The sequence below is a fragment of the Thalassophryne amazonica genome, chromosome 15, assembly GCF_902500255.1.
Source record: "Thalassophryne amazonica chromosome 15, fThaAma1.1, whole genome shotgun sequence".
NCBI lineage: Eukaryota > Metazoa > Chordata > Actinopteri > Batrachoidiformes > Batrachoididae > Thalassophryne > Thalassophryne amazonica.
Window position 1 is genome coordinate 1864140 of NC_047117.1, and position 15566 is coordinate 1879705.

General features: G+C 41.9%; 1 protein-coding gene across 1 annotated transcript in view; it reads right to left on the reverse strand.

Moving 5' to 3' along the window:
* Window positions 1–6818: 6818 nt before the first annotated feature.
* Window positions 6819–15566, reverse strand: part of slc8a1a (solute carrier family 8 member 1a) — a 38357-nt gene continuing 29609 nt past the window's right edge. Inside the window, 5 exon segments of the mRNA XM_034189261.1 lie at window positions 6819–7344; window positions 8816–9088; window positions 9968–10067; window positions 10140–10267; window positions 10383–10451. Coding sequence (XP_034045152.1) covers window positions 6968–7344; window positions 8816–9088; window positions 9968–10067; window positions 10140–10267; window positions 10383–10451 — 947 coding nt within the window. The 3' untranslated portion in view covers window positions 6819–6967.

Below are 15566 nucleotides of genomic sequence, written 5' to 3' on the forward strand. Positions count from 1 at the left end.
TTCCGTCAGCTGACCGATACCACGTGACCACAGCCTGCTCACGTGACTCCTCTGTCTTCCCTCCAGTGCAGAGGGACACACTGCCCCCTATCGTTAAAAAGCAACATATTCTCAATAAATAAGAAATCGAACCAATAATTTGAAGTGAGAGCGTTTAACATTTCATCATCTTTACCTCTGAGACACAAAGAGTCCGGTCCATAAGTATTTGGACAGCATCTGTTTTTGTAACTGAAACAACAAAATTGAAATGAAACAAAATGTACCTGTTTTAATTCAAAGGATTGAACAAAAATGTGACTTTAACCATTAAACCATGAAATGTGCAATAAGATGAAAAAAGTGTGAAGCAGACAAACAGACTGACGTTGACATGAGGTATATGAATGAGTTTTTTGTCAGGTTAAGTTGTTCATCAGTGTGATGGCCTGTGGAAAGAAACTGTTCCTGTGTCTGGTTGTTCTGACATACAGAGCTCTGTAATGGAAACCAAAGGGGAGGAGTTTAAACAGGGTTTGTCCAGGGTGGGAGGGGTATGCAGAGATGTTACCAGCTGGCTTCTTGGTCCTCGCTCGCGCCATCAAAGTGTGCGTACACATGGATCCAAACACGTTCCTTTTGTACAGCCCAATCAACGTGGAGTTAAGCACATGTGCAGGTACAAAACTTCTCCCTTTCCATGCCTCTATTTAAATATGCAAATTCATGTAAATTGGCCCTGGAAGCTGGAATTCCCCTCTGTCAGATCAGTGTCAGACCTCTGTCCCTGCGCCTTTTGGGTGGCAAGGGGCTCTGACTGTTGTTTGTGCGTATGCACCAAACAGCAGTTTGGAGTATTCTGTCTTCTTGGAGTCCCTGAATAGAGTCCTATATGGGGCTCCAGTGGGGGACTCCATTGTTCTGCTGAGGAACTTCAACGCACACATGGGCAATGGCACCTGGAGATGTGTTACTGGGAGGAGCGGCCTCCCCGATCTAAACCTGAATGGTCGTTTGTTATTGGACTTCTGTGCTAGTCATGGACTGTCTATAACAAACACCATGTTCGAACATAAGGATGCTCATAAGTGTACATGGTACCAGAGCACCTTAGGCCGAAGATCAATGAACGATTTTGTGATCGTATTATCTGATTTGAGGCCGCATGTTCTGGACACTTGGGTGAAGAGAGGGGCAGAGCTGTCAACTGATCACCATCTGGTGGTGAGTTGGATCAGAGGGTGGGGGAAGACTTTGGACAGACCTGGTAAGCCCAAATGGATAGTGCAGGTGAACTGGGAACATCTGGAGGGGCCCACTGTCTGACAGATCTTCAACTCACACCTCCGGCAGAGCTTCTCTAGCATCCCTGTGGAGGTTGGGGGCATTGAACCAGAATGGCAATGTTCAAAGCTTCCATTGCTGAAGTTGCAGTGGGGAGCTGTGGGCTGAAGGTCTTAGGTGCCTCAAGGGGTGGCAACCCTCGAACACCGTGGTGGACGCCAGTGGTCAGGGAAACCGTACGACTGAAGAAGGAGTCCTTCCAGGATATGTTATCTCGGAGGACTCCAGAGGCAGTTGCAAGGTACCAACAGGCCCGAAGAGTAGCAGCCTCTGCTGTGGGGGAGGCAAAGCAGTGGGTGTGGGAGGAGTTCAGAGATACCATGGAGAAGGACTTTCGCTTGGCACCAAGGTGCTTCTGGCGGACCGTGAGGCAACTCAGGAGGGGAAAACGGGGAGCCATCCAAGCTGTCTACAGTAAGGATGGGACTCTGTTGACCTCAACTGAGGATGTAATCCGGCATTGGAAGGAACACTTTGAGGAATTCTTGCATCAGACCAGAGTACCCTGTATAGTAGGGGCAGAGGTGGAAGCTAATGGAGGATTTTCATCAATTTCCCTGGAGTAGTCAAACAACTCCGCAGTGGTAAGGCCCCGAGGGTTGATGAGATCCATCCAGAAATCCTGAAAGCTCTGGGTGTGGAGGGACTGTCTTGGATGAGACGTCTCTTCAACATTGCGTTGAGGTCTGGGACAGTGCCTAACTGGGGTGGTGGTCCCCATATTTAAAAAGGGAGATCAGAGAGTGTGTACCAGCTACAGGGGCATCACACTGCTCAGCCTCCCTGGTATAGTCTACTCCAGGGTGCTGGAAAGAAGGGTTTGGCCGATAGTCGAACCTCTGATTGAAGAGGAACAATGCGGATTCCGTCCTGGTCGTGGAACAACCGAGCACCTCTTTACTCTCACAAGGATCTTGGAGGGTGCCTGGGAGTATGCCCACCCAGTCGATCGGGTACCCCGGGAGATACTGTGGTAGGTGCTGCGGGAGTATGGAGTGAGGGGGTCCCTTCTCAGGGCCGTACTCACAAAGCGAGAGCTGTGTTCGGGTGCTCGGCAGTAAGTCGGACTCGTTTCCGGGGGGGGGGGTTGTCCTCCGCCAGGACTACACCTTGTCACCAATCCTGTTTGTCATATTCATGGACAGGATATCCAGGTGTAGTCGGGGGCATTCCAGTTTGGTGGGCTCAGGGTCTCATCACGCCTTTATGCAGATGATTATGGTCCTGTTGGCTTCATCAGCCGGTGACCTCCAACACTCACTGGATCGGTTCGCAAGAGTATGAAGCGGCTGAGATGAGGATCAGCACCTCTAAATCTGAGGCCATGGTTCTCAGCAGGAAACCGATGGATTTCCTGCTCTGGCTTGGGAATGAGGTCTTGCCCCAAGTGAAGGAGTTCAAGTACCTCTGGGTCTTGTTCAGGAGTGAGGGGACAATGGAGTGTGAGATTGGCCGGAGAATCGGCGCAGCAGGGCCGGTGTTGTATTCACTCTACCATACTGTTGTGACAAAAAGGGAGCTGAGCCAAAAGGCGAAGCTCTCGATCTACTGGTCAATCTTCGTACTCTCACCTATGGTCATGATGGTTGGGTCATAACCCAAAGAACTAGATCGTGGGTACAAGTGGCCAAAATGGGCTTCCTCAGGAGGGTGGCTAGTGTCTCCCTTAGAGATAGGGTGAGAGGTTCGGTCATCCGTGGGGAGCTCGGAGTAGAGTCGCTGCTCCTTCACGCTGAAAGAAGCCAGCAGAGGTGGTTCAGGCATCTGGTAATGGTGCCTCCTGTGCACCTCCCTAGGGAGATGTTCCAGGCATGTCCATCTGGGAGGAGATCCCATGGAAGAGCCAGGACTAGGTGGAGAGATTATATCTCCACACTGGCATGGGAACGCCTTGGGATCCCCCAGTCAGAGGTGGTCAATGTGGCCGGGAAAGGGAAGTCTGGGGTCTCCTGCTGGAGCTGTTGCCCCCATAATCCAAACCCGGATAAGCAGTTGAAGATGAGTGAGTGAGTGAGAGCACCAGACATTTCCACGGTCATTTCACTGCTGACACATCTGAACGTTAGCGTGGAGATGGACGTACGCCATGTTTTTGTGTGTACACACGCTTTGTACATAAGGCCCCTGGTGACTCTAAATGGATCGTGGGTGTGACTGGGTTTGTGTGTCTATATGTGTCTCTGATATAGACTGGCAGCCTGTCTGGGGTGAATCCCGCCTCTCACCCTGTGACTGCTGAAATAGGCTCCACCCCTCTGTGACCTTTCACTGGCGTAAGCGAGTTCAGAAAATGAATGAAGCTGTGAAGTTTCAGTTTCAGTGCAGTTACAGTTTGAGAGCCGAGTCTGGATTTGATCTGGTTTCTTGGAGGAAAATCGTTTTCTGTTGCGCTCTAACATGAAGTGTTATTAAATTTAACCCTGTTATTCTGTATGAATGAGTGAATTAAAGATTCCTGTTTGGGAGGATAAGGACGACTGGTATTAATCATATCTTCATTTCAAATTATTTCTGTTGTGATTTAGTGTCATATACTATAAATAATGATATTTATCTTTTGGAATCTTTCAGAATGCACGTGACATGTTCCACCGCCACCAGCAAACCTTCGCTATATAATTCTACTCAAATGTGATGAACATTTTCTTTCTGCAGTGTTTCTCATCTCAGAGAAGATTTCAGCTGAAGACAACCTTCAACGGAACCCTCAGAGGGCTCACCTGACTGTGTACTGACCGCTGTGGAAATTTTGCTGCAATTTTGAACCCAAAATGTGAAATATTTTACAGCTACAATCCATAAATCTGATCCCCCGTTTGATATCTATAAACTAATCAACATGAAACAAATGAGGAAAACTGTAGTTTAATATGAGGAAGAAAAACACGACACTCAGCTTCTACTTTACATCAGTGAGATGTTTGAAACATGGTTCAGAGCTTCATCACAGACTGCATGGATTAAGCTTCATCAAGACATATACTCAACAAAAATATAAACTCAACACTTTTGGTTTTGCTCCCATTTTGTATGAGATGAATTCAAAGATCTAAAACTTTTTCCACATACACAATATCACCATTTCCCTCAAATACGAGGGCTGTCCATAAAGTAACGGTCCTTTTTATTTTTTTCAAAAACTATATGGATTTCATTCATATGTTTTTACGTCAGACATGCTTGAACCCTCGTGCGCATGCGTGAGTTTTTCCACGCCTGTCGGTGACGTCATTCGCCTGTGAGCACTCCTTGTGGGAGGAGTCGTCCAGCCCCTCGTCGGAATTCCTTTGTCTGAGAAGTTGCTGAGAGACTGGCGCTTTGTTTGATCAAAATTTTTTCTAAACCTGTGAGACACATCGAAGTGGACACGGTTCGAAAAATTAAGCTGGTTTTCAGTGAAAATTTTAACGGCTGATGAGAGATTTTGAGGTGATTCTGTCGCTTTAAGGACTTTTCACGGTGCGAGACGTCGTGCAGCGCTCTCAGGCGGCGGCGTCAGCCTGTTTCAAGCTGAAAACCTCCACATTTCAGGCTCTATTGATCCAGGACGTCGTGAGAGAACAGAGAAGTTTCAGAAGAAGTCGGTTTCAGCATTTTATCCGGATATTCCACTGTTAAAGGAGATTTTTTTAATGAAAGACGTGTGGACGGGTCCGAGCGTTAGGACGCAGCCGCCGCGACGCTCCGCCACAGGAAAAACACCTCTGCTGGAAGCCTTAAGGACAAGTTGGAACATGTCCTGCTGTTAAACAATTTCTCATATACTCACTCCACTGAAAGCCATCAAAAGCCGCCTGGATTTTACAAATGGTTATCAACACGGAGGTGTTTTTCCTGTGCCGCCGCACCGCGTCGGCTGTGTCCCGACGCGCGGATCCATCCGCACGTCTTTCATTAAAAAAATCTCCTTTAACAGTGGAATATCCGGATAAAATGCTGAAACCGACTTCTTCTGAAACTTCTCTGTTCTCTCACGACGTCCTGGATCAATAGAGCCTGAAATGTGGAGGTTTTCAGCTTGAAACAGGCTGATGACGCCGCCTGAGAGCGCTGCACGACGTCTCGCACCGTGAAGTCCTTAAAGCGACAGAATCACCTCAAAATCTCTCATCAGCCGTTAAAATTTTCACTGAAAACCAGCTTAATTTTTTGAACCGTGTCCACTTCGATGTGTCTCACAGGTTTAGAAAAAATTTTGATCAAACAAAGCGCCAGTCTCTCAGCAACTTCTCAGACAAAGGAATTCCGACGAGGGGCTGGACGACTCCTCCCACAAGGAGTGCTCACAGGCGAATTACGTCACCGACAGGCGTGGAAAAACTCACGCATGCGCACGAGGGTTCAAGCATGTCTGACGTAAAAACATATGAATGAAATCCATATAGTTTTTGAAAAAAATAAAAAGGACCTATACTTTATGGACAGACCTCGTATTGTTCACAAACCAGTCTAAATCTGTGATAGTGAGAACTTCTCCTTTGCTGAGATAATCCATCCCACCTCACAGGTGTGCCATATCAAGATGCTGATTAGACACCATGATTAGTGCACAGGTGTGCCTTAGACTGTCCACAATAAAAGGCCACTCTGAAAGGTGCAGTTTTGTTTTATTGGGGGGGGATACCAGTCAGTATCTGGTGTGACCACCATTTGCCTCATGCAGTGCAACACATCTCCTTCGCATCATCCGTGAAGAGAACACCTCTCCAACGTGCCAAACGCCAGTGAATGTGAGCATTTGCCCACTCAAGTCGGTTACGACGACGAACTGGAGTCAGGTCGAGACCCCGATGAGGACGACGAGCATGCAGATGAGCTTCCCTGAGACTGGTTTCTGACAGTTTGTGCAGAAATTCTTTGGTTATGCAAACCGATTGTTTCAGCAGCTGTCCGAGTGGCTGGTCTCAGACGATCTTGGAGGTGAACATGCTGGATGTGGAGGTCCTGGGCTGGTGTGGTTACGCGTGGTCTGCGGTTGTGAGGCTGGTTGGATGTACTGCCAAACTCTCTGAAACGCCTTTGGAGACGGCTTATGGTAGAGAAATGAACATTCAATACACGAGCAACAGCTCTGGTTGACATTCCTGCTGTCAGCATGCCAATTGCACGCTCCCTCAAATCTTGCAACATCTGTGGCATTGTGCTGTGTGATAAAACTGCACCTTTCAGAGTGGCCTTTTATTGTGGGCAGTCTAAGGCACACCTGTGCACTAATCATGGTGTCTAATCAGCATCTTGATATGGCACACCTGTGAGGTGGGATGGATTATCTCAGCAAAGGAGAAGTGCTCACTATCACAGATTTAGACTGGTTTGTGAACAATATTTGAGGGAAATGGTGATATTGTGGATGTGGAAAAAGTTTTAGATCTTTGAGTTCATCTCATACAAAATGGGAGCAAAACCAAAAGTGTTGCGTTTATATTTTTGTTGAGTGTAAATATGACATCATCTTTTCTCAAAAGCGGTGAGATCAGGTCAGTCTCCGTGCTGACCCAGACTCCACAAGGAACTGGTACAACATTTCCATGTTCATCCAAACTTGCAGATAACAAACAGAAGTCTATGAACCTGCCAGAACCTTGAGAGTTCAATCAGAACCCTTCTGGAATCCACAGGAACTTGTCAGGACCATTCCAGGCCTTTAGAAGCCCTTGATGTGGCAGTAGGCCTCCAACGAGGAGAAGACAATGTACATTAACCAAAGGCTGAAAAACAGGCAGGTGGTCAGGATCTTGGGGATTTTGGGTCCACCGAGTTCCCCACCAATCTCAGGACGGCGTCTGTAAATAAGGACTGCTATGCAAATGAAGGCAAATATAGTGAAGAGCGTGACGGAGAAGGCGAGCGTGCCCGGGTCCACCTTGAACTCTTGGTCGTTGGAATAGTGGTAGATGGCAGCGATGGACCAGGCGACACCGATTCCCAGGAATACGTTGACGGCGTTACTTCCTGTCACATTGCCAATAGATGCGTCAGCGTACTGGTCCTGGATCGCTGCCACCTTACTGGCGAAGGTGTCTGAAAGAGAGGAACAGAAAGATGAGCTTCAGGGAGCAGCAGAAGTACTGGAAGGTTTTTGTCCTCATTTCAGTGTTGTTCATTATTGCGGCGCCCTCTAGTGATCTGTGACAGACTTAACACAGCTGCTACGAAACTGAAAGAAATCAGTCTTGTGATTTTATAAAAATTTAATACTGAACCTCTAAATGATTTATAATGGAAAGACAAAGTTACTGTTACTCTAATGTTGAGGTCTCAGAACAATCAGAGCCAAGGGTAACATCTCCATGGCAACAACAATACTGTTCTCCATTGTTCACCCCAGCGATCCTCCGGTGGTCAGTCGATAATGTGACGGATCTTCACAAGTCCGTGTTCTTTACGGTTTGATTGGACTTTGTGAGTCACTGGGTGCTCAGCTGCCTCATTTCTGTCTCTGCATGTTGGACATTTCTTTGTTGTGATTTGTTTGATTGATTAATTTGTTCTTGGTAGTTTTGGCAGATGGTCGCCCCTCTGAGTCTGGTCTGCTTGAGGTTTCATGCTCCAATAAAAAAGTTTTTCCTGACCACTGTTGGTAAGTTTAGACTTGACCTTTGTGAAGGTTGTTAAGGTTTGACGTGATACAAATAAACTGAACTACTGACGTTCCTGCTGTGGACAGTTTAAACTTTGGTTGCTACATCACGTAATTCAAGGGGAAGGAGCCACTTGGGTGAGTGTAACTTTGGACTCAACTTCTCGAAGTGTCGAAAATTGAAGCCACGACTGTCAGCATCACAACATAGCTGAGTTCCCCCTTTGGCTGGTCTCATGAGTGAAAGGTCTGGTGTTCTAATCCCACCAGAAGCTTTAGCAGATACATCACCCAGTTACAGCTGGTAAATATAACCAGAACGTCTCCTTCAAAGTGTGAGTTAATGTCTCACATTTCCACCTGTTTTTGTTGGTCCAAGTCAAACATTAATGGTTTATTCCAGCACTGACCAAAAACATTCTCCTAAGGTTTCATGAAGATTGGTTCATTAGTTTTGATTAATCTTGTTCAAAACCAAACAAACATATGAACAAAAGAAGGAATGTTTTATGTTCATTATTTGGAGGATTTGGACTTTTAGTTTTAGTTTGAACTGAACTTGTTCCAACACAGCTGTTTTAACTCGGACACTGAGTGTTTGTGGGTAAATAAAAAGTCGACAGGTCGTGCCCCGGCTCTGTGCAGTGACCTCCTCGGATACCGTGGAGACTTTTAAATCACGTTAAAGACCCATTTGTTTTCCTTGTTTTATCATTAGTTTTATTGTGTTATGATGTGGTTTTATTCTTGTGCTCTTTTATGGTTTTGTCTTTTTATTGTGTTCTTAAAGTGTTTAATTTTCTCTGTTTTTTGGTATTGTGTTGTGTGAAGCACCTCGAGCTGATCTCATTGCAAATTGGTGCTATAGAAATTAATAAATTAAAAAAATAAAAATTGATTTGTGGAGCAGACCTGGTACTGATGTGCCCAAGGCCACGAACACCACGGCCGTGACAGAGTCTTTAAGCCCAACGGTGCAGCCGAAATGTGAGGCCAGGTCTCCGATCACCGCCGTCAGGATGCCGATGACTAAGATGGACACGACAAAGCAGGCCCAGCCGTTCCAGTAGTCCGTGGGGGGAACAAACGCAAACAGAAGCTTCCAGAAGATGGTGAGGAAGTGCATGACGTAGTCAAAACAGGATGGCACCTTCTCCTCGCCGTACTCGTCCTCATCATCCCCTCCTGAGGGTGGACAGTGAGGAGGAGACACGGTTCGAGTCAGCATCAGCAGTCACGGAGACATTACTTACAGTGGTCTCAGTGAAGATAAGATCAGCTGAAAGACACAATTCTTAATATTTAAAAGCTGATTTATATCCAAACTGTCACCTGTGGGCATAAACTCTGACAGAACGAGATCATGGACATAAAAGATTTGCTGTAAAGGGTGTGAGGACTGAGACATGGACTGACAGGAGCTCAGTGCTGCTCCTTCAGACCTCTTCCTCCTGGATGCCTCCCACTGGAGGTTTTCCAGATTTGGAGGGAGACCAAGGACACCTGAAGGGATTATAAATCCCAGTTGGCCTGGGAATGCCTTGAGCTATCCTGGGATGGCTGGGGAGAAGGACATCTGGAATACTGAACCTGCTGCCACCAGAACCTGACACTGAATAAGTGGTGAAAAAAATTAATGGAAGTCCACTGTGGGCATCACTTTCCCTGCAGAAGTTGTCTGATCTGCCTATGGGAAATTCTGAGACATGTTCTTGGTATTTTCTTTATTTGCTGACAAAAACTGAACCTTTCATGATTTAGGTCAGGTCAAGTCTGGGAGCATCCACTACACTATGGAACCACCTTGGGTCCTGAATTACAAACTGTCAGACAAACAACAGGTCCATGTCCACCTCTCCAAAGTAAACATCTATCTGCTGCAGCCAGGTGGAAGGTGGGCGCGTCCTCGACCTTCTCCAGCCAGTGGAGTCCTCAACACTAAGGTAGCAATGAGATGATCATGTCCAGAGAGACACACCACATGGACAAAATGTTGCGGTGATCGTCCTCATCTCGACCTGATTCTGGTTGGAATGGAGCTGCTGGTTCTGGTTGGGTTTGTACCTGAGCTGACTGTCATAGCTTCAACAAACTGTTCTCGCCAGCTGTTTGTCCCAATTAGCAATGCCAGGTTGGTCGTCTTAATGAGTTTGTCCACTGCATTCTGGAAGACAACAGATCACATCAAAAACCAAACCACGGAGTCCAAATAACAAAAAGATTGACGGAAAGTCACCTTGAACTCATACGACTCCTCGATGACGACCTCCAGTTTGATGTGCTCGCCCAGCATCGGCTTTCCCATCTCAGCGATCCGCCGCTCCTCCTCCTCCTTTGTTGTTAAAAGAGTTTCACCCCCTTCTTCTGAAAGCCAGAGAATGATGGATGGAAGAATGAATGATGGTTCGACAGATAGATAGATGGACAGATGGATGGATGATAGATGGATGAACAGACAGACAGAGAGAGACAAACATACCTGTGATGTTTATGATGGAGGAGGCGACATGGTTTTCTCTGCCCTGGACTTTCCTGTAGATGTCCTTACCTGTGAAAAGGTGAAGAGATGAGGAGAACCTGTTTCCATAGAAACCAGACACATTAGTCTTCCTGAGTTCTGGTACATCACGCTTTCACACAGTCAGTTCAGTTTGATTTCTGAGTATTTAAAGGTGAAAATCTGTGCAGGGAGACTTTGGAACCCAGTGATGTCACATCTGTTTTGGACCAGATGGAGGAAACCTGGTGCAGTTTCATCAGAACGTTTGCAGTTAGCCATGTGGTGGCGGTGAAGCTGTTAGCATCCATGTAAAAAGCTGCCATGACGTGGGTTTAGAAACCATCCACACGGACCTCCAGAACCATCAGATTTCACTCTGAAATCACTGAAGGTTCCTTCAAGAACTCTTGGTCAAAGAACCTGGTTCTCCACACCGCGGTTCTCCAAAACATGTTGTGATCTTAAAGCCAGGATTCAAACTGCCAACATATGTTGGACTGAGGGACATAAAATCTCAGTTTGGACCCAACAAACAGGCTCAGATTTAACAAACTGCTGCAGAAACATTTACTGTGTCATATTCTCTGAAGCTTCTCTAAAATTTTCTCTGAAACTTCAGAAAAGCTTCAGAGAAGCTGATGTGGCTTCCACCCCAGTCCTACACAAAGAAAAAACAACAACAACGAAATAACAGCCAGACAAACAAACAGAAAGACATCATTGTATTTAATTATTTATTTTAATGTAACCTTTGTTTAACCAGGTTAGTCCCATTGAGATCGAGATCTCTTTTGCGAGGGAGACCTGGACGGTTTAAAGTTTCCAAACCACCCTCCATCCATCCTCTTTAGATGTGGGAGGAAGCCGGAGTACCCGGAGGAAACCCACACAAACACGGGGAGAACATACGAACTCCACACAGAAAGGCCACAGGTGGGAATTGAACCCATGACCTTCTTGCTATGAGGCAACAGTGCTAACCACTAATCCACTGTACTGCCCAGACGTAAACAGTACAAACAAAAACAAACAAAAAAGGTAAAGACAAACAGAAGTACAAACAACAAAACAAACAAACAAAGAGAAAGACTTAAACAGAAGCACAAACAAACAAACAAAGAGAAAGACTTAAACAGAAGCACAAACAAACAAAAACAAACAAAGAGAAAGATTTAAACAGAAGCACAAACAAAGAGAAAAACTTAAACAGAAGCACAAACAAACAAAAACAAACAAAGAGAAAGATTTAAACAGAAGCACAAACAAAGAGAAAAACTTAAACAGAAGCACAAACAAACAAAAACAAACAAAGAGAAAGATTTAAACAGAAGCACAAACAAAGAGAAAGACTTAAACAGAAGCACAAACAAACAAAAACAAACAAAGAGAAAGATTTAAACAGAAGCACAAACAAACAAAAAACAAACAAAGAGAAAGATTTAAACAGAAGCACAAAGAGAAAGACTTAAACAGAAGCACAAACAAACAAAAAACAAACAAACAAAAAACAAACAAACAAAAGACTTAAACAGAAGCACAAACAAACAAAAACAAAGAGAAAGATTTAAACAGAAGTACAAACAAACAAAAACAGAGAAAGAGAAAGACTTAAACAGAAGCACAAACAAAAACAGAGAAAGAGAAAGACTTAAACAGAAGCACAAACAAACAAAAACAAACAAAGAGAAAGATTTAAACAGAAGCACAAACAAACAAAAACAAACAAAGAGAAAGATTTAAACAGAAGCACAAACAAAGAGAAAGACTTAAACAGAAGCACAAACAAACAAAAACAAAGAGAAAGATTTAAACAGAAGCACAAACAAACAAAAACAAACAAAGAGAAAGATTTAAACAGAAGCACAAACAAAGAGAAAGACTTAAACAGAAGCACAAACAAACAAAAACAAAGAGAAAGATTTAAACAGAAGCACAAACAAAGAGAAAGACTTAAACAGAAGCACAAACAAACAAACAAAGAGAAAGACTTAAACAGAAGCACAAACAAACAAACAAAGAGAAAGACTTAAACAGAAGCACAAACAAACAAAAACAAACAAAGAGAAAGATTTAAACAGAAGCACAAACAAAGAGAAAGACTTAAACAGAAGCACAAACAAACAAAAACAGAGAAAGATAAAGACTTAAACAGAAGCACAAACAAACAAACAAACAAACAAAGAGAAAGACTTAAACAGAAGCACAAACAAACAAAAACAAACAAAGAGAAAGATTTAAACAGAAGCACAAACAAAGAGAAAGATTTAAACAGAAGCACAAACAAAGAGAAAGACTTAAACAGAAGCACAAACAAACAAAAACAAAGAGAAAGATTTAAACAGAAGCACAAACAAAGAGAAAGACTTCAACAGAAGCACAAACAAACAAACAAAGAGAAAGACTTAAACAGAAGCACAAACAAACAAACAAAGAGAAAGACTTAAACAGAAGCACAAACAAACAAAAACAAACAAAGAGAAAGATTTAAACAGAAGCACAAACAAAGAGAAAGACTTAAACAGAAGCACAAACAAACAAAAACAGAGAAAGATAAAGACTTAAACAGAAGCACAAACAAACAAACAAACAAACAAAGAGAAAGACTTAAACAGACACACAAACAACAAAACAAACAAAGAGAAGATTTAAACAGAAGCACAAACAAAGAGAAAGACTTAAACAGAAGCACAAACAAACAAAAACAGAGAAAGAGAAAGACTTAAACAGAAGCACAAACAAACAAACAAACAAACAAACAAACAAACAAAGAGAAAGACTTAAACAGAAGCACAAACAAACAAAGAGAAAGATTTAAACAGAAGCACAAACAAACAAAAACAAACAAAGAGAAAGATTTAAACAGAAGCACAAACAAACAAAGAGAAAGACTTAAACAGAAGCACAAACAAACAAAAACAAAGAGAAAGACTTAAACAGAAGCACAAACAAACAAAAACAAACAAAGAGAAAGATTTAAACAGAAGCACAAACAAAAACAAACAGAGAAAGAGAAAGACTTAAACAGAAGCACAAACAAACAAAGGGAAAGACTTAAACAGAAGCACAAACAAACAAAAACAAACAAAGAGAAAGATTTAAACATAAGCACAAACAAACAAAAACAGAGAAAGAGAAAGACTTAAACAGAAGCACAAACAAACAAACAAACAAAGAGAAAGACTTAAACAGAAGCACAAACAAACAAAAACAAACAAAGAGAAAGACTTAAACAGAAGCACAAACAAACAAACAAACAAACAAAGAGAAAGACTTAAACAGAAGCACAAACAAACAAAAACAAACAAAGAGAAGATTTTAAACAGAAGCACAAACAAAGAGAAAGACTTAAACAGAAGCACAAACAAACAAAACAGAGAAAGAGAAAGACTTAAACAGAAGCACAAACAAACAAACAAACAAACAAACAAACAAAGAGAAAGACTTAAACAGAAGCACAAACAAACAAAAACAAACAAAAAAGGTAAAGACAAACAGAAGTACAAACAACAAAACAAACAAACAAAGAGAAAGACTTAAACAGAAGCACAAACAAACAAACAAACAAAAAAGGTAAAGACAAACAGAAGTACAAACAACAAAACAAACAAACAAAGAGAAAGACTTAAACAGAAGCACAAACAAACAAAAACAAACAAAAAAGGTAAAGACAAACAGAAGTACAAACAACAAAACAAACAAACAAAGAGAAAGACTTAAACAGAAGCACAAACAAACAAACAAACAAACAAAGAGAAAGACTTAAACAGAAGCACAAACAAACAAAAACAAACAAAGAGAAATATTTAAACAGAAGCACAAACAAACAAAAACAAACAAAGAGAAAGATTTAAACAGAAGCACAAACAAAGAGAAAAACTTAAACAGAAGCACAAACAAACAAAAACAAACAAAGAGAAAGATTTAAACAGAAGCACAAACAAACAAAAACAAACAAAGAGAAAGATTTAAACAGAAGCACAAAGAGAAAGACTTAAACAGAAGCACAAACAAACAAAAAACAAACAAACAAAAAACAAACAAACAAAAGACTTAAACAGAAGCACAAACAAACAAAAACAAACAAAGAGAAAGATTTAAACAGAAGTACAAACAAACAAAAACAGAGAAAGAGAAAGACTTAAACAGAAGCACAAACAAAAACAGAGAAAGAGAAAGACTTAAACAGAAGCACAAACAAACAAAAACAAACAAAGAGAAAGATTTAAACAGAAGCACAAACAAAGAGAAAGACTTAAACAGAAGCACAAACAAACAAAAACAAAGAGAAAGATTTAAACAGAAGCACAAACAAACAAAAACAAACAAAGAGAAAGATTTAAACAGAAGCACAAACAAAGAGAAAGACTTAAACAGAAGCACAAACAAACAAAAACAAAGAGAAAGATTTAAACAGAAGCACAAACAAAGAGAAAGACTTAAACAGAAGCACAAACAAACAAACAAAGAGAAAGACTTAAACAGAAGCACAAACAAACAAAAACAAACAAAGAGAAAGATTTAAACAGAAGCACAAACAAAGAGAAAGACTTAAACAGAAGCACAAACAAACAAAAACAGAGAAAGAGAAAGACTTAAACAGAAGCACAAACAAACAAACAAACAAACAAAGAGAAAGACTTAAACAGAAGCACAAACAAACAAAAACAAACAAAGAGAAAGATTTAAACAGAAGCACAAACAAAGAGAAAGACTTAAACAGAAGCACAAACAAACAAAAACAGAGAAAGAGAAAGACTTAAACAGAAGCACAAACAAACAAACAAACAAACAAACAAACAAACAAAGAGAAAGACTTAAACAGAAGCACAAACAAACAAAGAGAAAGATTTAAACAGAAGCACAAACAAACAAAAACAAACAAAGAGAAACATTTAAACAGAAGCACAAACAAACAAAGAGAAAGACTTAAACAGAAGCACAAACAAACAAAAACAAAGAGAAAGACTTAAACAGAAGCACAAACAAACAAAAACAAACAAAGAGAAAGATTTAAACAGAAGCACAAACAAAAACAAACAGAGAAAGAGAAAGACTTAAACAGAAGCACAAACAAACAAAGAGAAAGACTTAAACAGAAGCACAAACAAACAAAAACAAACAAAGAGAAAGATTTAAACATAAGCACAAACAAACAAAAACAGA